This window comes from Anolis sagrei, chromosome 5 (genome assembly GCF_037176765.1).
Source record: "Anolis sagrei isolate rAnoSag1 chromosome 5, rAnoSag1.mat, whole genome shotgun sequence".
NCBI lineage: Eukaryota > Metazoa > Chordata > Lepidosauria > Squamata > Dactyloidae > Anolis > Anolis sagrei.
Window position 1 is genome coordinate 24,047,019 of NC_090025.1, and position 26,095 is coordinate 24,073,113.

Consider the following 26,095-nt stretch of genomic DNA (forward strand, 5'->3'; position numbering starts at 1 on the left):
CTTATGGAGCTGTGCACATGGTTCTTTGATCTTCTCCCTTGAACATTTTAGGGATCACACAAAGTTAGTAATGCCTGAGCCAATCATCATTGCAAGTTAGTTCAAATCCCCCAGAGGTTTACAGAAATTCACCTGTTCACAGTTCTCATCATCTACGATCTTGGGAATGTAAAGATGGTCTCCGCAGCTCAATAAAAGGACACACACACATTTTTTTGCTTGCTTATAAATATAATTTATAACCTGTTTAAAAATTCTTTCTTACACTTTGTACATGTCAGACTGACAGCATAAATGCAGGCATTTACAAACAGAGGGCAGAAGAAAAAAGGGAGAAGGGGACAGAGGCACACTCTGAACTAGTAAACTACATCTCCACTGTACAGCAATACAAAGAATGCAATGGCTAGCGCTTTGCTCCGTTAGTCTTAGTAATTCATTAGAAAAAGGAATTGCATAGAAGATACAGCAATAAGGGAGATCAAAATCAAACTGAACACTTTCCTGAAATATGATCAGAAATAATAATACTAAAAGAACAATACCTAGGCCCAGCATAAGATCTGAATAATACTTTTATGGTTCAGCTGTGAGATACAAGAAGCTAGGAAACAAGATTCTGCTTCTAAGCTCAGGTTCTTTCCACTCCTCACCCTCCATCCTCACTTTAGCCAGGGGCTGCTGCTGCTGCTTGTGTCTATGCTGAAGCTGGTGTCATGTCCCCTGTTCTCTCCATCCTTTTAGTGATAGATGGAAAAAGCGTTTCTCACTAGAGGAAGTCAAAGACGTAGACGCCATAATATCATCCCCAGGAGAACCTTATTTCTTAGCGATGATTATGTTCAATGCCCTCTCACAGAAAGAGGGGTTAGAGGTTCATGTGTGGTTTGGGATTTATTTTTTCTGAAAGGATGATTTGCAAAGGCCACATAGGGAAAATGAAAGCAAGCACCATGCAGCAGCTTTGCTTTGTATTTTCTTGTTTACTTGGTAGGTTATTTTTTCCCTTCACCTAATCCCCTGGGTTTATATTACCATCGGCTTTTGGAAATAGCCATATGGAGACCACACAGGCTCAGCTGGACAATGCAACAATATTCTTCCTTTCCACTGGCATTGAGATATTCCCCCTTCCCCACTCCTATCACTCTTAAATAAATGGAACTGTCAAAGAAAGTGGCATTTGGCTTCTCAGCCCTGGAAAGAAAACTAAAGTCATTAGATAAGGATGCCCCCTGTAATGTCCATGTCTGGCAAAGCTGGCTCTGCCCCTTGATTTACAGGGAAAGAAAATAATAAAGGAGAGAGGATAAGCATTCATATCTGTGAGCTGTAACCATTGCTAAAACCACAATACACATTTTCACTGACATCATAGAAAATGCTAAATTGCTTCCTCCATGGGAACACATTTGGACCAACTTGCTTCTTTTACAAAGTGCACATGTAAAAGAGTAAACCATTATACCAATCTGGTTTACATTAAATGCTATTTTTGATGTTTTATTTCATTGTCTGTTGTTCAAGTCAGACTGAAGTAAAATCCTTCTTGCTGGTTCCAAGCTGGGGTGATGGTGGAATGGGATAGTGATTGTTTTGTTGCAAACAGGTTGAGTTTCCCTTATCCAAAATGTTTGGGATCAAATGTGTTTTGGATTTTGAATTTTCTTATATTTTGGAATACTTGTATTTGCATATACAGTCAGCCCCCTACATTTGCTGGGGTTAGGAGGTGTAAGGTTCCTGTGGAAGTTTAAAAAACTATGAAAAAAATGCTATTCTTTAATCTGAAGGAACACTTCTCTAGGAATCTCAAGGTTCTCTAGTGGGATCCTATAGTCAACTTTCAATTTTGTGCATGAAACAAGATTTGTGCACATTGAATCTTCAGAAAGTAAAGGTTTCACTATTTCAGTGCTCCGTGTGAACAATTTTGGATTTTCTAATATTTTACATTTCCAAATAAGGGATGCTCAATCTGTAGTAGGTAATCTGAACCACCAAAGTGAGCTCTAGCCATGAGCAGTAGTCAACCATAGTCCCTCATGATTCCGAACGGGGATCAACGCTATTCATCCACCTCAAAAAGACACATCAAACTAGTTTACTGGGATCTTCCAGAGCATCATGAAACTGATGTGGGTATGCATTCAGAAGTGTACATAAAAATCTGTAGCATACGTACCTGGAGGATATTCCTTGCAGAATCACATGAGAACAATGATGTATGAGTGCCTACATTAGAAACCCTTTTGGAAGAATGACAGAAGGTGAGAAAGAGCATTCATCAAGCATGCACATGTTCATCAGTTGAATCATCAAACACACATGCTAATAAACACCTCCTTCTATGGTTCTCTGAGAAAGCATCTAAAAATGAAGTATATGTGTGCCAACATTGATGCCATTCTATATAATCCTTCCACTGGACCAGTTCTTTTCATAGAAAGAACTGGTCCAGATTATCAGTTGAATCCTATTTCCAACACTGTCAATAGGGTAGAGTCCTCTTCCTGCTCTACCATCAACACACCTGAAAGCAGTGAGATAGAACGTCATCAGACAAACCTCACCACTACTAGCTCAACACACTTTTTGACATCTGTCCCTTCAAACAAATTTCCTGACGCAACAGAAGTGGTGTCAGCCTATTCATGAGAACAGCCAAATGTGTGGCACTGGTTGATCATGTTTATTACTTGGTTGGATGTCCATCTCAACAACTCTATATGTGGCATGTCTGAAAAAGGTGAGTAGGCAAGAAAACTTACCCAAGCCAGAAACCAGTATACACTGTCACTGCTACTAGGTTAGGGGAATTGGACCAGAAGAGGTTCTCAGGGGGCAAGACTGAGGAGCATCAAGAGAAAAGGCCATGGCTGCAGCTTCCTTTAATTAGCACCTGACCCTCAAAGTGGCCATTTCCCTCTCTCTAATGGTAGGACTGGTCCTGTGGACTTTTGAAAGGCAACAAGAAGAGAAATTACCTTCAAGCAAGTGACCTGCTTGGCAACATTTAAGTCAAGAGGAAATTGCAGGGAGAGATCTGGTTCCTCATTTAGAGATTCTGATCAAACTGTGGCATGAGAATGAAAGGGAGGGACCCTACAGATGTCTGAAATTTACCCTAATTCTTGAATGTAGAAAAAAATAGTTAGCAGTGCTGTTTTCTACAAAATCCATGTGCCTTTTACATTTACTGCTTGCTCATTTGATTCTATTACAAGCATTCTGGTAATTAATAGAATCAGGATAGCCAGCATTTTAGACATGCTTTCAAGTGTTCAGTTCACTATTCATACTTTCTCTCAGTAACCCCTTGTCTGTCTCTAATTCTACAATTAGACCTCTTTTGTCAAACCAAATACTGGTGGAAAAGCAAGGCTGAAGGCTTGCTTATGGACTCCTTGTGAGTGTTAAGATTTCAGGAGTTCAGGGAAACTGCCTACTTCACTGCTCAGTTTTCTGTTTACTTTTACTATTGACATCCTTTTTAAAAAAAAGCATTGAAAGGATATGGACATTATGCCTTGTCTGATACCATCTTTGAGTTTTTGACTGCTCTGTACAAACAATGGTTCATGAGCACAACAAATGTAAAGGAAGTTGAAAGATGATGACCCAGTTCATAGACATCAACATGAGAAGATTACATCTATTGTATCAGAGTCCATAAAGCCCACCACTAAAGTAATGACAGGTGATTGGATTAAATTACTTAGCGTATCTGTATGTGAGATTGCATTGAACTACAGTGAATGAATGTATATCCCCAGATGCCTAGACAAGAGAATGAAAACATGGGGTAATTTTTATTTGAATGTAAAACTCAACAAAGAGAGAATATTATGTAGGGAAATGAAAGCCTGGCCTTTCTTGGTGTGCCACCAAGAAAGAAAAACCTGTTGTCAGGAATTCCATATTGATCTATGGAGCAACAATATTTTTGTTAAGCCTTGATGATTCCAAATATGATTCAGCAATATGCATATAAAACATGAGTTAAAATATTTTCTATCTAATGAGACTAGCAGTTGCTGTCAAGAAAAGGATATAAGAAGTCATCAAATAAAAGATGCTTCCTCAACATAAGACCTTAAAAATCAAAAACATAAAATGCTTCATTAATAACTTCCTAATCATGTTTATATAGATGAATATGTGTATTCATTTATAGATTCTACTTACACTACTAGCAGCTGACATATCAGAATGATGATCTGCATATAATAGACACACACACACACACACACACAAAAGAATAAACTGATAATGAACAAATTTAGTCATTCCTTTTCAAAATGATGCACTGAAAGAATACGGGAACTGTAGGGACTTAGAGAAAATTGCTGTTTATTTTCAATATGATCTTGGATTGATTCCTTCTGCTCATAAAATATTAAACTCCTCATAAATGCAGTTTCCCAAGACCTGAGCCCCCATGCTTCACTAGCTCTCGGTATGGATATCTTTTAAAAGAATGCAAGAAAAATATAAGAAAGGTTATTGAATGCCAAGATGAAAAACGGTTGACTTGATTTTTAAGCATTTAGATTATGTATGGACTCTGTCACTAGGTGGCAGTGGACTCAAACATTCAAAATCACTATGCTACTTTGATAACTTTCAGTGTTTCCTTTTCTTCTCAAAACTCCTTCTCCAGAACTTCTTGTATGGATTTGGCTTCATGACAAATACAGTTGTTGGGAGGCCATTTTGTACCCCCTTCTAACATACATATGACTCTTTACAGAGAGCTTCCTGTCGAATCTACACCTAAATTTCAGCATGCCTAGACTACAGCAATGTGCTGTTTGTAGTAATATCTTGTAAGGACACATAGAAGCTTGTACTAAGGTACTGGTCCACAATACTGAGGTTCTAGTTTGCCAATACTGAAAGATCAGTATTTCTTGCCAGCTGTTTTCTAAGCAAATTCCAAGGTGCTAGTTTTGACCTTTAAAATCTTGAATAGCCTGGTTTATGAGTCTGTCTTCATGCTAAGAACTAAAGGAGAAACCTTCTTGAGGAAAGCATTACTCACAGTCCAGCTTAACAGGCTGCCAGAATTTCTCCTATACTGTTCCCGAATGGTCAAAATGAAGTCCCTTCAGAATTTGAGTCAATTCCCTCTCATGCTGCCCTTTATTACTACAATATTTTACTAGCTTTACTGTCTTAAATTGCTTTTATCATGAATGTTAGTTACTGCTATTTATTCACAAAAAGGAGGGATAACCCACTTTTTGCAGCCTCCTTCCTGTCTCTTCTAACACCCAACAAGGTTTAATAACCAGAATAGGACAGAATGTGAAACTACGTCATTTCCAGTTTTCTTATGCTCACTAAACTTTTAAAATTATAATTAATACAATTTTCACCATTTCCTTTTGCATTATAAGGATTAAAACTGTAAAAAGCAAAAGACAGATTTTTTTTAAAAAAAGCTGTCAAACAATACATTGTTGTTTTTTTTAAAAAAAGGAAGACTGCTGATGAATGCAAAAAGAAATAAAAAGAAATGTTGAGGCACTAAGTTCCTGAACAGAGCTTGGTAACTTTATGACCAAACAAGATCCTACATAAAAGTGCTCTGCGAGGATATTTCCCATGAGAAACTCCAGTGAGATGCTTTGTTCATGACCAAACTCTTCCTGGCTATCAAACATATAATAATAATAATAATAATAATAATAATAATAATAATAATTATAATTATTATTATTATTTTGTGCCCGCCTCTCCTCACGGCTGGGATCAATCTCTTCCATTTCTTCCCATAGGACATAACTTGCACTACTCCCTTCATCCCAGCTCAGACATGAAGTGGTTGGGGAAGGCTAGGAGCAGCTGAAAAGCACCCAGCTAAGTCTCTCTAGCTCAGTCTTCCTCACTCAGCCTTTTGATCCTGGAAGAACCCTTAAAAGGTTTATTCAGGCTTCAGGGAACCCCTTCATAAAATGTATATTTACCACTCCCTCCCCCCAGAACAATCTTATGTGGAACCCCTACTGATCCTTTGTGGAAACCTAGGGCTTCAGGAAACCTGTTGAGTAACTTTAGTCTGGCTAGAAACACCACAGCAAAGGCATGTTCCCAGTACTATCTGGTGGTCTCAGAGGATGACAATGTCTGCATACTATCGACCCTGTTACTTCTCCTTCCAACTTCACTGCAAAAGGTAAATATTGAGAAGATGGGAGGAATATACTGTTAGTGAATTAGTGAAGTCCGCCTTCTGCATGGGCCACAAAAATCAGGATGCCAAAAATGGTCTCAGCAAAAAAGAATGGGTTAACAATAAATCAGGGGCATGTATGTGTGTCTGCATACATTTTAATTGCTTTAATTGGCATACATTTTAATGGCAGAAGTTGCTAATTTTCAATTTTTCCCATGAGAATCTCTAGGCTTAAGGAGTAGCCAAGCATGCATTTTCCTTCTACCTATATCAGTGGTTCTCAACCTGTGGATCATCAGGTGTTTTAGTCTACAACTCCCAGAAATCCCAGCCAGCTTACCAGCTGTTAGGATTTCTGGGAGTTGAAGGCCAAACATCTGGGGGCTCACAGGTTGAGAACCATTGACCTATAACTTTCCAACACAGCAGCAGTATCACAATGTCTCCTCTCCACAATAGATGAAGCTATATAATTATGATTAAATTGAATAGGCTGCTTCTCAGTTAAAAGCAATCAGCAGAGACATTAGTCATTAATTAGGGACATTACATTGATGAAATCCAACGCTGATTTTAAGAGCAACGTGAAATGTCATCTGATACCAGGGGTTGCTGAATCTGACTTCTGAGGGATACAGTTTGCCTCTGCATAAAAGAGTTGTGCTGGATCCAGGATCACTTGCAAATCCCAATTGCAATATTCCAGACTAAACCTTGACTACTTTTTTAAAAGACCCTGTGTCCACAATGAACTCAGTCAAAACCTTTTGCTTTTGGCTGTTCAAAGGCTGAAGGCCAACTACTTTCCTAACATAGAATGTTTTATGAACGGCTGCTCTGTGTTGAATAAAAAACACAGTCAGTAGGTGAAAAATAAAAGCCTGTGGAAATGTCAAGATGGGGAAAAGGTCAGACAAAATTCACCTTCTCTGTTAACCAATGGCATTTTCACGGCTACCGTTAGAAATGCCGACTGGAGAACCTTCAGAGAAATAAAATCCTGCTTAAGAATGCAAAGTGAAGATGAAAAAACCCTCCAAATATTTCTCAGTCTCATATATGTGTGTGTGTGTGTGTGTGTGTGTGTGTGTGTGTATGTGCTGGCCAGAACAGGTAGGAGACAGGGGAGGCTGAATACATATGCCAAAGTGGGAGGTTGTGATTTATTAAAAAAACAAAAAAGAGACTTTTCCAAGTGCCAAGCAAAGACCTTCCTCATGAGCCACAGTTAATGAACAATCTCCAATTTTTGAACAGGCCACCAACAACATATATCCTATTGCAATTCAGACCATACCCTGCTGCAAACACTTGCTATGCAGTGGTATCCAAGATAGCTGTTATGAATACAGATAACCATATACTACCCTTCTTCAAATGCCTAAGGATACCACTCAAGCAATCTATTAAAAATAGACATTTGCCTCTACTTTCAGAAGTAAATGCAAATATGAAACCCTAGCAATTTCTTCCTTTAGCATAGAAGTATGCAATAATCTGCAGAAAACACTTTTTAATGGTGAAGCATTTTTGTGTCAAGAGCAATCTTTGGAGGGACTCTATCCATGACAGTATTGGCATCCATTATTTCATGAAGTAGAAACATTCATAAGCTCACTAGAAGATGACAAATCCATTCAGGGCTCAGTGACTTGCATGGGACTGTGTTACCTTATGACAAACAGAAAGGAAAGCCAATATGACTACACCTTAGAAAACATGTCTAAATTAAGGATAGATTGATCTGCAACATTCCTTTCATGTGATTATTTTCCCCTGCATGAAATGTTCAATACGTAGGCTGAGCTCCCTTATCACCAAATGCATTCTTATCTATCTGTAATGGCACATGTGTCATAAGGAATGTTCATTACTTGATAGCAAACTATTCCTTAGCTCACTGAAACTGGCTTTAAGGTGAGCTCTGTGGCTAAAACAAAAAGGAAAGAGAATGAAACTTTCATTAGAAAGTGTTAGAGAAGATACTGCTGCCATTGCACAAAGATTATGCTGCAGAAATTTGGTAAGCAAAAAATAATACTACTAATAATAAGAAATATAATATTCCTTGCACTAGATACTATTCAGTAAATACTCATACAAGCAAATTCTTTTTTTTATTCATTTTTTCTTTTGGTTTTGGTAGGGTTTTTGCACCTGCTCAAACCACACCAAATTGCATATCACTCTCACACACATACACACACACAATTTTATGATGGAGGCAGGATATATCATGAGCTTGAAAAAAAACATCCCTGCAGTTTAAGTCACCAAAGGACACAGGCATCCCTGCGGAAGATTGGGAGAGGTACGTGCATTCCTGCTTAGCATCCACATTATCTCCTTGCCAGATGCAAGACTTTGAAACTCTGGCTTAACAACTCAATCTAGAAACAGCATTGTTTTAAGGATTATTTTAAGACACCTAATGGACAGATTTGCAAGCATGAAATGGATCTGCAATGGGTGTTAGGAAATGGTGTATCTGAAAAATAGCCACAACCCTGCTTTATCCACGGCTTGGTCTAGAATGGCTTTTAACAAAAGAAGAACAAGAAGAACAACAACAAGAAGAGCAGGAAAATATATAAAAAGAGAGCCATGGACAGTCATTTCCGTCCCGCTGCCCAGAATTTGATGTAAACAACGTTCATAGAAACTGGGATTGTTAAGAAAGTTTATCCATATATCTGGATAGCAATAAAAAGCGTTTCCTAGGAAACTGTAAAATCCTGTACCAAGCAGTGTACAGCCAAGCTGAGAGGGATGTTAGGCTGAATTATATTATCAAGGTAACAACTTTGCATGAATTCTTTCAAATCCTGTGATAATGTACAAGGAGAATATGCACGTGAGAAGTCAGGATTTTGTGTCTTTTTTCCCTCTGGAATGCCTCTTGTTTGAAAACAAATTAGTTTGGGCGTTCGGTTAGAATAAGTCACAGCTGACATGGTTAACATTCCTTCGTTCTCATTATAAGCTCGCTTTCTCAGTACTTTCCTTCTGCTGACAATGAAACGACTGTCTCATGCCTCCCCATTTCTTCGAGGACTGCGGCCAGCATGCTCAGGTTGCCATCAGGAAAATTCTGGGCTTCCCAAAGGTCTAAGATCACACCGGTGGGGCTTGATTTTGTGGCAAAGTAATTGAGGTACCTGCAGTGGAAGAAAAATAGCTTCAGTTAAGGATAGCGTGTCTCCTCTGAATGAATGCCTGGAGGAGGTAATGGGCTGGATGAGAAAAAACAAATTGAAAATGAATCCAGACAAAACAGACAAGCTTGCCATCAAGGATCCTAATCTGGGGATTGAGATGTGTCAACCAGTCTTGGATGGGACTGCACTCTTACTGAAATGCTAAGTTCGCAAATTAGAAGTGCTGCTGGATTCGTCTCTCCAAATGTCAGCCCAGGTAGCTCCAAAAGTCAGGAATGCTTACTATCAGGTGAAGCTGAAATGCCAGCTGTGCCCCTTCCTAGATTTAGAGGATCTTAAGATGGTAGTGCATGCACTGGTGACCTCAGGGTTGGACTTCTTCAGTACGCTTTACATTGGGCTACTTTTGTACCAAGTTCGGAAACACCAGTTGGTTCAAAATACAGCAGACAGGTTAGTTGAGGAACACCCAGTAGTAAGCATATCACTTCTATCCTAAAATTACTCCACTGGATGCCAATTAACTTCTGGGCAAAGCATATGGTGTTGGTTTTGACCTTTAAAGCCCTACATGATTTGGGCCCAGGTTACCTACAGAATCGCCTCCTCCCATACAATCCATCCCGTACATTGTGGTCCCCTGGAGGGCGTCTGTTCCAGTTCACCAGAATCCAACTGGTGACCATCACCCAGAAGACCTTTTCATCAGCTATGGAATTTAAGACACAAGTGAAGTTCTATCTCTTCTGGCAGGCTTACCCAGACAGTTTTAATGATAAATTTTAAACTTTCCTTCTATATCTAACTTTTTAATATTTTAATATGCATTTCATGAAAATATGTTTTAATATTTGTATTGTATGGAATGATTTTAAATGATAATGTGTTTTGATTATGTGTTTTAGCAATGTTGTAACCCACCTCAAGCCGTGAGGAGAGGCACATAAGAAATAGAATAATAATAATAATAATAATAATAATATAATTATAAAGGTAATGGTTAAGGATGCCGTTCACCTGATCCAACACTATATAAAACATACATGTCACATGCAAGGCCTACGTACCAAATTTGGCGCACCACTTCATTTCATGTGGCCTGTGAGACTTTCAATGCTAGGGCAACATTGTTACATTTATATAGTCTTACACTTACAAAACCTTTTGAACACAACTATAAAGCAGATGTGGCCCTTGTTGAAAATGAGTTTGACACCCCTATTCTAAGATGACGATATACAAAACATTCTCCAACCATTTCCCTGGAAGATGTGAGATTGGACAAAGCTGATCTATGTTGTCAGCACCATTGTCAGTGACTATCTATTGTCAGTGACTATCTATCCAATATGAGGGAACAGAGCAATGACTGGCCAATATTGTCACTTATGGGTGGGTATCACTGAGAAGGGGAAGAAGCAGAGGACACTGTGATACTGTAAGCAAGCAGTTGTTCAGCATGTGTATTGCTGCTGTAATCCTGCAACATGTGGGACTCTTCCCTTCATCTGTGGCACACTGCATGAGTAACATAGCCTAATCCAGAATAGATTATGAGTTGGTGAGCATCCCACTGATTCCATTGTGAAAGGCAGAAGCTGGGCAAAACTGGCTACAACCAACAAATCTCAGCTCATGAATGCTGTGTGTGGTGTATATTTGGTAATAAATGTGAAAACCAGAGACTCATTTATAAAAGTCTTGGAAAGTTTAAAAAAAGAGGGGGGGGGGGCAGAAGCAGATAGGAACGGATTACATCTTGAAAAGAATTGTATAGGAATCCATTTAGAAAGAGAAGAATGCGGAAAATATTTATCAGATATGGGAGCTGAGAGTATAGCAAGTATTCAGTATAAGTGTTATTTGCTATGTGTAATTTTCAACATTTCTGTCTAATTTTTAAATTTTTCATCATTAACTAGGGAGATTGGTTATGATTTATCATACTGAACTCACTCATCAACACATCCATTTATATAGTGGTTGCCTTGTGGCTCAAAAACTAGATCCAGGGAGGAATCCTAAGGGTAAAAGCACTAGGTAGATGATAACAGCCCAAACTGCAGGAGCAATCTGGTTGCGGACCCATCATGTGCATTGTGAGATGTAGTCACCTATCTCTATTTCTTGCACAACCTTGTTTGAGATAAATTTCAATGGAGATGGAACATCAGACATTCCAAAAGGATTGTGTCATGCATAGCTAGAAAATATATTCATGTATGTTATCTACTGCAGAATTGTGTAGTTTGGCCAACAAGCTCACCCACCTGTCCAGTTTTAGTTTATGGGCCAGCATCCGCCAGTCATGACCTCTCGTTTGGGGAGCATCCAGGCTACTGCAAAGCTTCTGACGAATTGGAAGAGGGATACTGAAGGCGCAGGGTCCTACAATAGAGGTGATGGTGTCTGCCGGATCCACAAGTGGATATTCAATGCCAGTAGGTTCCTGCATAATACAGAAAAATGTGGGGAAAATAGAAACAGTATTATTAGAGGAAAGAAAACAATTCATTTATGTTTTAGAGCAAGATGAATAAAATAGAAAGTAGAAAGGCAAAAGTAGAAAGGCATTCTATTTTTTCATAAATTAATAAAATATAATGTCCCTTATGGTGAACCAATCTTTGTGCATTGTCTATTACAAGAGGATGTTTCAAAGCCTTATAGAAAAGTATTTTCTAGCCAGAAATACCTTTCACTGGGACAGAGGGAATGTGGCCTACAACAAGATTAGAGCTGCCTTACTGTGTTTCCTTTCCTGCAAAGGGATAATGCCTCTAGCAACACTAGAATGACTGTCATGATTATTGAGTATGGAACTGCCAGATACCACAACCCTCTATCAAGCTATTAAATGTGTATGTGTATGAGAGAAAGAAAGGAGATGAAGAAGAGAGTAGACTAGTAAAAGTGTTTCACAACTATTATGTGATGTTCAGGAGTCCTTCACCCAATATCGTTATGAATGAGGTTCATGGTGATACTGAATGGACTCCCCAAATCTGCAAAAATGATAGTAAATAGGAGAGCCTGTGCAACTGATTACAAAAAAAGGAGAGTGCCACCATTAGAAAAACAGAAGCAATACAGGAGCACATAGCCATTAGCAAAAGAGCAGGTAAAAGATCTCCATGAAGATACATCCTAGGATCATCTGTACATTAATCATATGGTCTGCCATTGTACTACCATGTTCACAGATAAAAAACTAAGACAATGTGTGACAGCCTTGTCAAAGGAATGTGTTTAAACAACAAGAAGGCAAAACATATTGCAGAAACACTACTATTTTTAAGTAAGGAAACCCTGGAATTTATGTACCGAGTTAAGGAAAGTTGTGTGTGTGTGTGGGGGGGGGGGGGCGTTATTTGGAACGGGAACAATCCTCTTCTCTCCTTTCTTCTCTGCTAAGCTAGCTGGCTACAAACACTGCACTTTGAAATCAGTTTGAAGAAACAGAAGTAAGCTGAGGATGAAAGGAGGTAAGTAGGAAAAGAAAGAAACTGGGATATTTTAAAAGTGGTAGAGAAAGCAGGATACTAGAGGATTAACTGGGATCCTTTTCACACAGCTGAAAAAATCCCACATTTTCTGCTTTAAATTGGAATATATGGCAGTGTGGGCAAAGATAACGCAGTTCAAAGCGGATATTGAGGGATTTTCTGCCTTGATATTTTGGTTTTATTGCTGTGTGGAAGGGCCCTATGTGGGACTTTCTGCCTTGATATTCTGCGATATAGGGCTGTGTGGAAGGGCCCTGGATATCTCCTTGTCAAACCAGAACAATTGGAGGGTATGTACTATATACTTTTCACCCATGACATCTATTTACATGGCATGACCACTAGACTAGTGGCATAGTTTAGACCACTGACTTTTAAATAATGCAACTTTTTGACATACACACTTTGAAAAAGAAAACAAATACACAAACTCCTTACTCAGTAGAAAAAGTAAAATTTACACCTAAGCTAAACACTAGCTAGACTTACAGACTGTGTTTTCTACCAGTTCATTGCTAATCTGCCTTTCTTCCACCAACATCTCTGACAGATAAGTGAGAAATAGCGACCAGCCCAAGATCAGCTTTATGTGTGAATGGGGGCAAGAACCTTGCTCACTCATGCTCTACTATACTTGGGCCTGTTTTCATCCATAAAACCAACTTCTTCAATTTAAGTATTGTCTTTGTCAGTTTCCCTTTTCAAGCTTCCATCCCCTTATTCATCACACATTTACGTCTAATACAGCACTGGAAAGTTGCTTTTTGAAGAGGAAGCAGACCAGCAACTATTAAATGTTTTTATTGCAGAATGTTCAATTCTTTTAAAGAAGAAAGCTTTTCAAATATGCTAAGGCATAACGGCCTATATACTTCATGTTCCCAGATGCCACCTGTCTTCGCTTAAAATCAGAAAGAGCTCTGCAGGTGGCTGCCACCCATGTAAATCCTCAAGTAGAGATTAACATTTTGAAGGAGTCTGTTAAAAAGAGCCCTTTCTGCAAGAAGGAATGTCAAAATGAAAGAGACATTTCAAATTCATGGATAAAGCATATTGGGAAACAGAAAAAGAAAATAATAACAGATCCACATCACTGGGCAACTCTCACATGCAGCATCTCTAATTTGCAGTATTCCAAAATCAATACACGATGCTTAGCCACCCTCATCGATAGAGACAGGGGAATTGAGATCATAAGCTCACATCCACAATACAAAAAAACAACTCTGTAGCAGAACAAACAGCCTGAACTCTGCCTTGATTTTACTCCCCTCCCCTTCCCAAGATCAGCACCTTTCCCCCTACTGTTTTTGGCATGGGATGAAACAATAAGAAACCTTTTCTGTTTTCTTCGAAGAAAATTGGTTGACTAGGGGACTGTCAGAGATAGAAATACATATATTGTTGACACCTGTATTAAAAGCACATACATATCCATAAACAAACAAACAAATATATATGCATACATACTATATATATAGTTCTGACATTTAAAGCTGATGGGAACAATAAAAACATCATTTCGGGCTCTCACCTCTGAAGCAAAAGAACAGAAATTAATTTGGCCATCATACCAGCGGACTGGAAAAGCAAGGCAAATGTTGTCTGTGAACTACTAAAACAATAAAAGGGATCCGCTTTAAATGTCAACTCCTTTATATTTCAACTAGCTGCCTTGATATCCATGACATATCTAGCTCTCTACAATGCATTACCACAAATAAAACCACTTTAAAACTTGCCAAGGTCCTAGGGTATATGCGGCTCTCATCCGCGATAATAGCAAAAAAGAAGTGTGCCCAATTTCAGAATGCCAAGGGTCAGCTCAAAATACTTTGCTGCCTGAAAAGGCATAGCAAACAGCAAGCCTCCCTACAAAGCTTAAGCAGAGGTCCCAAGGCAAACCTGGTTTTCTTTTGCACCTGGAAAAAATCTCATCTCTCTCATAGTAAAATAATATAAATAAATATGCAGGTAATGAATTTATAACACGATTTTTATTATACTTTCCCCCTCCGCACAACATCTCACACATCTACTTGAAATGGTTGCTTCACTCCAACTAGCGATATGGCTGACCCTACTATTAAAAACAGTAATGAAAGTCAGAAATACACAATCTAAATTACTATATATGCAAGAGATGTCAGCAAAAAGTAAAACTTAGAGAAACTTATAACCCTTGCTTCAAAAAATAGATGAGCTTTCCTAAATTCTCAAAGGTCCTGAATGTCCCAAATCCACCCCCCCCCCCTTGCCGCCCTTTATAGCTGTCTTAAATATGATCTTATGAGGTGTAAATGAACAAGGGTGTGCCTTAAGAGTGCAAAATCAGAGGTGAGAACAACATCCTAGGCATAATTCAAGAGCAGATAGAATTTGTTCCTAGAAAGAATTTCCCATAGGACCTTCATGGAGCCTTTATTCGATGGAAGGTAAGAGAATAAAAGTGTGGAGTCCAAAGGCTCTTTTCTTCTCCGTTTCATAGCAGCTATAATAGCAATGAGGAAAGAAATCTGCAGATTTTCTTTGAGCTTTTGCATTGTCTTAGATAAGGTACCCAATTTCTTTCAATTCAGTTAATTTTGACTCAATCCAAAGAAATCTTAGTGTAGCTTACCCACCTGTGCCATACACTCATTTCTGGAGTCTCATGAGACTAGAATGCTGTAAAGCAAAATATATTACTCTCTTACTGAAAGTTGCAGGTACACTGGAGTTCACGAAGTGTTCTCAAAATATTATTTGACTAGGATGAGGGCAAACAATAATGTAATGAGTAGGAAATGTATCAAACAAATCAAACTTGAGAGTCTTGCATCTAAAGGTCCAAGAACTTGCTATGGTGTAAAATACGAACAAGTGAAGTGGAGGGATCTGGGCAGATGACATGTTAAATAAACTGGCAATGTTGAAATGAGAGTTATAGAATAATAAAGTTGGAAGTGACCACATCAGCCATGTAGTCTAACCCCTTGCCATGAGGGAGTTTTTATAAACATCCAGTTCCCAGAGTATAATTGTTTTCATTGGTGACTGTAACGACAGAAAGAAGGCAACCACTCTAGCTTTCCATAATCTGGGTGCAGCCACTAAGAATTACCTTTCTTGCATTGTCAATAGATGTTCTTGTAAGGATATCAGGACATGAGCAATCTCTTAAGAGAAAATATGGTCTTTGTTACTATGTCAAAAAGCTGGTAAGATAGCTAAAACTTAAGTGATATTTTCTTACTCCTTTTTTCCAACCCATTCTGTCAAATTTGCAGGACTAGAAGAAGATAATTTAGGGAGAAGGGCAGACTAGAAAGCAGTAGTTGTTGGTCAGACCAAATTTGATCCAGTTTCCCTACATCGAACCTTAAGACCTGGCATTTCTATTAAGATTATGGAGTCAGTCAATTGCCAACAAAAAGGAGGGTTGTGGGGACAAGAAGAAGCTTTTTAATGCAATGCTGAGCAACTTATGCTCTCCTCATCTTTAACTCTGTCAAGTGCAGCTAAAGCTAATTAATAATGGGAACTGCACTCCCAATACATCTGGAAATCATATGTGGGGCTCTCTAGCTTTAACAACTAGTCTCTTTAGGAAGTGTTGCCTTACCTCACAACCAAGTGCACAACCCTCTTATATTAGTGAATTGCTCTCACTATTGTTGTTGTTGTTATTATTATTATTATTATTATTATTATTATTATTATTATTATTAAAGCAATATGCTTGGATGCTATTGCACTGAAGGAAAACACCTTTGACACTGGTACACCAGTGTTCATGGGTGGATTTAGAAGTATAAAAATCTAATAGCTGTGGCCTTTTGGAAGATTACAAAGGGCAAAGACCACCACATCTTTCCTCTCATGACAGGGCACAACAGCAAGTCAGGCAAATGGAGAGACTGTGCCTTCACCTCTCCATCTTGACAGATATGAAAACGAAGAGTTTATCTGAGGGATTGAAGAGAAGTTAGCAAGGTGATATTTATGGGGGCTGTAAATGAAATTTGGAATTCTTGTCTGGTCTAGACATCCAAGCCAGATAAAATTTTTAAAACTTGTAAATCTTGCTTCTTTTTTGAAGTGTGCTTTTTCTAACCACTGATGTCCATTGTTGACTCTAACTCTGAAGAAAGTTATTGTCATCCTTGCTGCCAGGGAATACACTTGGATATTTTAAATATTTTGTGAGATAAGACAAAAAGTAACTAGGAAATATGTGTGGAAAATGTCAGAAGGTTTGAAGATATGGTTGATAGGAAGGCAAATGGAATTTTTTCTGAAAGAAAAGGCATGATTCAGATACATCCATGGTTCATAATCACAAATATAATAAACCTGTGCATATTCAATAAGTGCACGGAATATAAAAACTAATAATAAAATAAAATAAATCCCCTTTTCTCTTGTACCAGAGCTCATTATATAAGTCAAAATTATCTACATAATACAACTCTGCTAAAGTTAATATCCAGTCACTTTTTTGTTCCTTAGCCAGGTTAAATTTGATATGACTTCAGTGCAACATGTATTGTAATAATTGTTTATAATACTTGTTTTGCCATCTGCCTTTATAGCTATGGCGTCCCCTGTTGAATATATAACTTCAAACCCAATGACCACACAGATGTTATCTCCAATGATGCACATCACAAAATTAAGTAACTTGCAATTGTTATCTCATGGCTCTTCCACAGGGACCAAGAGCCCCACCTCCAATTCACTATTTTCTGTTAACCCAACACATCCAACCATGACTGTTTTAACCTGAAGAAATATTGAATTAATGATGAAATATTGAAATAATGATGTCTACTGTTCTTTATTTTAAACGTAGGTGGCAAGACTTTGTGCATATGTAACACTTATACAACAAGAAAGGACAGATTTAGTCATGTTACAAACAAATTATAATGACTGCATTAATGTGAAAATTAGTTACTGCTTTTGAAACTTTTCCACTGAGATGTTTTAAGAACAGGAAAGATTCAACAATAGGCTTCAGCTGGAAGAACAATAGAATTCAGCAAAATGAGAAAGGGGCAACTCATACTATGCACTGTCACCCCATAGACCCCCAAAACAAGGTCTGGAGGAGTAGGAAACCCTGAAAACCAGGGTTTTGTTTGGAATGGATGCGGGAATGTAAAATACAGTTCCATAAATTCTAACTTTGGAATGCTGGGTTTAGCACAATATAATCAACCGTGTTGACCTATTGTTTTTCCAAAAGGTAGACATCATTGTTATGCAATCGTAGATATATAAATAAACACTGAGATTTTTAAAACCAAGCTGTTTGTTCATAGTTTTCATAAATTTTAGGCATAACCTAGTTTCATACTTTTAACTATCTCTCTATTTTGCTCTATGATGCCAAAATGTCCACACTTAAAAAAAATATACACATATACTACATTCAGAAGCAGCTGCTTTGGGGACTCAATCGTTTAAAAAATGAATTTGTCTTTTCCTCTGTGTGCTCCCCATGTAATAAATTCACTGAAAACACAAACTTCATATATCAGAGAAAGATCTAGGACATGACAGCAGCTGACGTATGACCCAATTGTATGGCTTTCTATGAGATGAGGCGGCCATGGAAAACCTTTCAGATATGCAGTTATGAAGTGTTCAATTCCTATTTGGGTTGTACATTTAAGATAGCTGTGTCCCTTAATACGATTATTTAACACTGGGAGATTATAACAGTCATGAAGGATGTCATGGTGATCTGAATAAATCTGATCACACATGGGCATTTTGAGTGGCTAGTGCAGCCAATTGCTCACATCTTTTCACATGAAGACCACTATCCAATTTGCTAAATTAAAGAAGAAAGATTGGGTCCATAACTTGTTTGTGAGCTTCCTACTGGCATTTGGCTGATTAGGGTGAGGACAAAATAGTGGACTAGATAGGTCATTGGTCTGATCCATCACAGCTCCAGCAATGCTTTCTTTATGTACACAGTTGTAGTTGTTGTGTGCCTACAAGTTGCTTATGACTTATGGCAAGCCTTTTCTTAGTAAGATGACTGAGTGGGGATTCAGACCATGGTCTATAGAGTCGTAGTCCAATGCTCAAACACCCACACTACACTGACTCTCTACAGTAAAATGAAAATTAGGGGAAAAACAAGTATAAAGGTGCATTTAATACATCATGTGCAAAGCAACTCTCCATTTTGATAGCTTCATGTCCTCATGGCAAGTTATCTCATTGGGTTCATGGATAGTGGCATCTGCTATCTAATCAGACATGTCTGATAACAGAGAAAGCCTCAATTTTCTCCATTTACTTATCTCTCCCAGCTATTTTGCTATCTTATTTGTTTATCTAAAATGTCAGTAGCGGCTATCAAAACCTTATCAGCCTTTCTTCTATCCATTCTGTTTGGAGGCTCATCCTGCAGCAGACCCATGAAACAAATAATTCTTTATCCCAGAGCAACTCACTGGAACACTGGTGCCCTCTTTGAGGAATAACTTCTCCACAAAAAAGAGGATTTTCTCCTCCTTTTCCTTTGTTTTTTTCTGTCTGATCCACCTTCTCCTTTGTGCACACAAAATGAAAAGTATTCATCAGAGGGACAGCTCGCTCTTCCCCCTGATCTCCAAAATGGTGTTTCTTCAGTTGTTCCCAGAGTTGTCCGGTTATTGAACTTCATGGACCTGCTGGGTTTGGAAAGTAAAAACACCATCCAAAACCAGCAGGGGTAGAGCTGTGTGGCTCAGAGATATGGCTTATGGAATGAAAACTGCTGGCTGGTTGCTATGAAACCGTGACACCAGGATAATTCCTTATTAACGTCAACTGGGCCTTTGACTGAAGTTCTTTGTAAGTCAAAAAGGATGGTAAAACTCTGAGACACAATGGTGACCACACCACAGGAGGCTTCAGGGAATAGGGAGGAGGTCAAGGAAGCAGCCTGACAGACAACTGATGAAAATGAAGACAAAATCTTTCATTTTGTGTGGTTTTTGCACCGCATGGGAGAAATGGTAACACTTAAAGCACTTTGAAAATAAAATTACAGAGTGACAAAACTAACTCTGTCATAGCTTCAGTTAGGTTCCCATGCAGTCACCAAGTCAAATCCATTGCTCTAAAATCAAATGAGTTCCAAATAAATTTCTTAATATAATTCTGATTTTCCAAAGGAATGGCTGTTAATTGACAAAGGAATGTGTAAAACGACTGTAAAAATCGGCAGCAATTTGAAGTAAGGTTCTCACTGATTGCTCTAGATTGGGATGGCAACCAATTGCACACACATACCCCCCCCCCTTTTAAAAAAAATATGTAACTCAGTCTGGACCAATTGATCAAATGTTTGACACAAATAATTCAACCCTAATTGGTCAAGACTGCCAAACAGCAATTGAGCTGACACTATACCAGCTTTAGATTTGCTTAATCTAAACCACTGCAAGCTAAGAATATTTGAAATTATTTAAAAGCAATCCAAGCCCTGGTCTAACTTTATATCATTGTACTGACTATAGCCCTAGGCTGCAGCCCGGGGGGGGGGGGGGTATTGGATTTGCCATAACTCAGCTTCTCCTTCACTTTGCTCCTTCTTTGACCCTTTTTTACTCTTTTGTGTTGTACTGATTGAAGCAGTTCAACAGAAAAGGATAAAAGAAGCTTCGCTTAATCCCAGCTCTCTATAGCCAGTGTGTTAATGTGTTAATATTGCACTATTGCACTTAATTCCTGTTGATATCAGAGGGGATGTAGCAAGGGTTAACATTTCTCACTGATTTCAACAGGACTTAGTGCTGCTTACTTTGGATCAAACATATTAGAACAACCTACTTGTACTTCTACGCATATACGCATAACAGGTAAAGTAAACTGTGCTATTATAGCTGAATCTTACTTATAAAATTTAATATCCTATATCTCAGTTCAAACAAAACTTCCAGGATGGCTAAATGTGATAGAATCCATAAAAACAAAAGACAACCATATGAAAGAAAAAAAAGGGAATGTGTAATTAAGAAGGTACTAAAAGGATGAACTTGGAAGATAAACTTACTGTGTTATTTAGGTGAAAAGGTTACTTAAATAGAGCATTACCTCTAGAAAGGTCTTTCCCCAAATTGCCACATGCCTTGACTCAAAAAGTGAAGTCATTCTGAGATTATAATTTGAGTATCTAGACTGGTTACATGGGAATGAATGGTCCCAAACAAGATAGGTCTTTGAATACTAAGATCCAATATCAGAACTTCTACTTGGGAGCAAATAGATAGCCCAGTGAAAATTCTTAAGACTGGGCTTGTTTTGTCCAGCAGGTTCCAGCCAACATCTATATACTCAAAGTTGAAGGATAAGCTCCTATCCAACACAATGTGGGTGTTTACTTTGGGATTTGCAAAAGTAGACTCTGAACTCTCCTTCAATACAAGTCTTTAAAAAGAGGTTGGACAGTCATTAAAAAGAGGTTGGACAGTCATTTCTCAGGAGTGCTTTAGCTGTGTTTTCCTACTTGACAGCAGGCTGGCCTAAATGGCCCTTGGTGTTCCTTCCAACTATATGGAAGGATGTGATTTTCCTGTAAAAATAGTAACACCAGCTATATATTATGTGACTTATGGAACAGCAACCTCATGAATTAGGAGACCACAACAGCATACACTGTACTCTGCAATTTCTTCCATTGTTTTTTATATATTCAAAAATATGCCTTATATACCACCCGTCACTTTTAATCCTGTACCCATTACTCTGGCCCGGCCCAGTTTTATTGTGTCTTAGTGTACTGTTTATTGCCTGTTGTTTATATTGCTTTAATTGTTTTTAATTTGCCTTAGGTTTTGTATTGTTGTATTGTGTGTTGAGGCCTTGGCCTTTGTAAGCCGCATCAAGTCCTTCAGGAGATACTAGTGGGGTACAAATAAAGTTTAATAATAATAATAATAATAATAATAATAATAATAATTGTGTAGGTCAGCCTGGAGATTGAAATAATTTCTCCTTCATTCAGTGTTGCAGAGATATTTGAGTCTTCTTACCTCTGATACTGAGCAGTTGAGTTGGAATATCTGTCCCTCTCCTTCAACTTGTCGTATGCAAAGCTTGCACACCAGCTCCAATGTGCTCAGGCTGAATCTTTCCAGAGTGAAGGTACAATGCAGATTTCTTTGACACCCACTCCAAATATGGTAAAAAGGAATTTCCTGGAGAAAAGTGATATCATTTTAAAATAGATATACATCCCTATACATCCCAGTTACCAACATATTTCCAGCAAGTCTCAGCAGGTAATAGCCCCCAAGTTACTAAGTAAATGTAACTAGTGATAAAATAGTGCTGATTAACACATATATAATGTGTAACTATATACTGTTTCATGGCCTTATGTTTAAGGGGTTAAAAAGGATAGGGGATGCTGAATATTTCTTGTCCTTTATTCTTGCAAGCTTCCATTGTGCTTCAGTTGATATTTAGGGCTGTTGCCAAGTTTTACCTGGTATTTTGCCAGTAGTTTGCTCTTCCAGAGGGAGTGGGTGATGTCATGAATGGATAAACGGAGGTTATGAGTGCTTCCCTTAAAATGCAAAGCCTTTGGTTCTTCAAGGAGTTGTCCACCTATTTGCCTCTCCAACTGTAGTACTTCCTGAGTGTAGGAGGAAAAGCATAATGCATTGAATGTAAATGCATACAATATGTGGAAATAAATTTCCCCATTTTTTCCTTGTAAGAACCCAAGTTATTAAATTTTAATTTTCTTTAATTTATTTTATTTTCTCTCAACTTGGACCCAAAGTAACTTACAACCAGGTTAATATAAGGTAGAGTTAAACCTAGCAATAAGAAGGTTAACATACTCTTAAGCAACCCACAGTAGTAAAGTATGTTATAATCAGAATGTATACAATAAGCTTCAAAGCTGAAAGGGTTTTGCATACAAGTCTGATAACCATGTCTAAACCAGTGTCCACTACACTGTGGTAGCACTCCATATAAATCTAGCAATTTACTCTTAAATGGTCCATGAATTGAGCTGTCTGCTATTAAACACATACTTGAAAAACAGCTATTAAGCAACAGCATTACAGGAAGGACATCTGTTCTACAGCCCTATTCCAGAGGAAGGACACAAAGAAAAATCTGTTTCAATACAGAGGAGGATGGGCACAATTGTGTTGTCAATGGAACAAGTAGTATTATATAATAGACTGGTGTACTGCTATGGAGTTTGCTTAATTGCTTGAGAGACTCCAGGTCAAAGCCCCTGCACCCGATCATTGACAATGTGTCATGCTGGATACTGTTCAGCTTGTGGGGTCTTCCAGGAATTCTTATTCTTTGACTTCAAGATAGTTAAACTCATGAAGTTGTCACAAAGTTCATTTGTACGTGCCCTTTATTTAAATGATTTCAGAAGTTCGTCTCATGCTGTTTTTGCTTTCCAGTTACTGGTAATTAGAAATTGTTTTTATGGGGAGAAATTAGACCCTAAAAAGCATCCCAAAGAGTGAATGCATTATAAATAAGGAAGCAGAATTTGGACATAGATGGAACATGTTTCTTTAGAAAGGATATGCTTTAATGGGATTTTAAAAGAAATACATGTAAATGCCAGGTGGTCTTGGCAGTCTCACATATATTCTGAGGATTTTTTAAAAAGATAATAAATATGGTGTAAAGCAGGCCTCTACAACATATGCCCCGTAGGCAGGATTGTGGCCCGCAAAGGCCTTCCCCTGCGACCTGCAGGCGAGTTCAGGATGTTTCCCAGCCTCGCACTGCTTTACTGGGAATGATGCAAGGCTGGGGAGGGATGGGGCATCCTCCTCAGTGCTTGGCCCTGAACAGGCAGACATGCCAAGAGCTGAGGGTCAAGCACCAAGGGGAAACTCAGCCCCCTCCCCAGCCTTACAATGTTCCCATAGGAGCAGCACAAGGATGGGGAAGGGGTGAGGCTTCCCCATCAGCCGAAAAGGAATTCCTCCTGGCTTTCAGGGGGAAAAAATAAAATCTTGGTTTTGGGACCAGGCCTTCGGGCAGCAGACATAATTTGCACTTTAGTGGACACTGACTGGAGTGGCATTGCGGCAGATGACATTGTGATTTTGTTTTATTGTTTTATTTAATGCTATATGTACTGGTTTTAACGACTGTTTATATATTTGATTGTGATTATATTGTTGTAATTGAGATGTAGTGGCCTTGCACCGTTACTAATGTAAGCCGTCGTGAGTCCCCCTTCGGGGGTAGAGAAGAGACAGGGTACAAATAACAGAAATAATAATAATTGTAATAATAATAATAATAATAAGAAGAAGAAGAAGAAGAAGAAGAAGAAGAAGAAGAGGGGTGGCCCGCTGAAAGGCTTTGGGGAAAATCTTGGCCCTTCTAAAGAATCAAGTTGTGCAGGTTTGATGCAAAGAGACAAAATCTGGCAGATGGCTACTACATAGTGCCTTTTCAGTGTTGGCACTCTCTTCATACAACACCCTTCATTGGTGGTTCATCTGGCATTTAGCTTAAAGTCTTTTAGCTAAGATCTAAAGACTGGTTTATTTTACGAACATTACAGGTTGTTCTCTCTTAAGTACTTTTTAGATCTACTGTGATAATGTTAAAGTTTATTCTTGGTTTAAGTGTGCCACTGTTTGTTATTTCCAAGTTAATTTGCATTGTTTAAATATTATATGTGTTAACTGTCCTGAAACACCCATTCATATTAATCACATACTATACTGGTAACATCCATATAACACCACAATCAACCACATATACTATTGGTATGCTATTACGAATGCCCACAGACTAACAAATTGGAATAGGAGCAGATTATTTTAGGAAACATGCACCTCCCTATGAACCTCTTCATTCCTAGAATTAGCCACACAGGTTTAGGGTGTGTGACCCTCAGTTGAATTCATTATGGTCTTAGGCCAGAGGTGTTTGGGGTGGCCTCATCCTTTTGGAAAGTGCTACTTTTTGGATGCCTTGGCTAGTGCCATGGGCTCCCTAGAACTACTCTAAGGCAATAGCTGATGGCCTAAATGGATTTCACTTTGAAAAAAGGTACATGCATAGGTATGTAAAAACAGTCACTCGATATAGGAACACACAAAGAAAGAAAGCAAATATCTGAATTCTAATCATGGTGGTGCTTTTGCTTCAGCAGTGATCCACAGGAGCATCACACTATCCATGTTCATTGCTTATTTAGCCTAAGTGAGGAAGTTAGTGTTTCTCCAAGTAACCTGACATCTGACAAGATCTAAAACTAACATGGTGTCTGCTTTTACACTGTTAGGAGGAAAAGAACATAATTAGAAAGCTTTTAGAATTAAGGTTCTGCCAGTCAATCAGTACGGCATCTTCCATGTACATCTTAATTACCTCATGAAGATGCCTATAAAGCAAGTCAATAGCAATTATTTGATGACTATCAGTGTTAATTATGCCCAAATTATCTGCCAGGGTTGTCTAAACTAAAATTTGTTACATTCCCTTGCATCAGCATACTGATATATATCCTGCACAGATTGTATTCATGCCCATCAGCATCGAGTTTCACTTATATATAATATTTATGATCTTGTTTGTTATGCTGCTACCACAATTTATCATTTATATGGCATTTTAGAGCATTAAATCGATTCACATGCATTGTCTCAGTAACACTAACAACTTCTCTTAATGGGGTGATGTTACTTTTGCTCCTCTATTGAAGAGGAAGGCTGGGGTTGGGAAGTAGTTTGCATGCTTAAGAATACTTTGCAAATTAATTGGCTGTCTAAAAATTTAACAAAGGAGTTCTCAGCTTGAGGAATTTGACCTTTAAGAACTCCAGTATGAGAAGATCCAATCTATCTCTAATGCGCAGACTGAAACTTAAATATTCATATTTCTTTTATGCTTTCCTAAATACTGTGTCATAGTTCTCAGAAACATATCAAATATGTGTGTTTTGATATAATATTGATATTTAAATAAAAAAACATTTCCTTGAGTTTTTAAAGGAATTTTCCATACTTATTTAAATATTTATTTTGCATAGTTTTGTTTACATCATGCAGATGCATGTGAGATTTGAAGGGAATTATGAAAAACTTGAAAAACACGAATTTCATGTTTATACTGTGTATATATATGTAAATATAGGTATTTCCATAAACTTGAAAAACATTAATTTCATGTTTAAACTGTGTATATATATGCAAATTCAGATATTATCAAATCCCCCAAAAATCTGAAAACCAAAATACTTCTGATACAAAGCA

General features: G+C 38.1%; 1 protein-coding gene across 5 annotated transcripts in view; it reads right to left on the reverse strand.

The window, feature by feature from the left end:
- Window positions 1-3,498: 3,498 nt before the first annotated feature.
- Window positions 3,499-26,095, reverse strand: part of UNC5C (unc-5 netrin receptor C) — a 370,394-nt gene continuing 347,797 nt past the window's right edge. For all 5 annotated transcript variants that reach the window (XM_060779209.2, XM_060779211.2, XM_060779210.2 and 2 more), the window contains 4 exons: window positions 22,321-22,470; window positions 21,866-22,030; window positions 11,610-11,788; window positions 3,499-9,339 (listed from right to left, as the gene is read on the reverse strand). In XM_060779209.2, coding sequence (XP_060635192.2) covers window positions 9,174-9,339; window positions 11,610-11,788; window positions 21,866-22,030; window positions 22,321-22,470 — 660 coding nt within the window. In that variant the 3' untranslated portion in view covers window positions 3,499-9,173. The remainder of the gene's footprint in view (window positions 9,340-11,609; window positions 11,789-21,865; window positions 22,031-22,320; window positions 22,471-26,095) is intronic.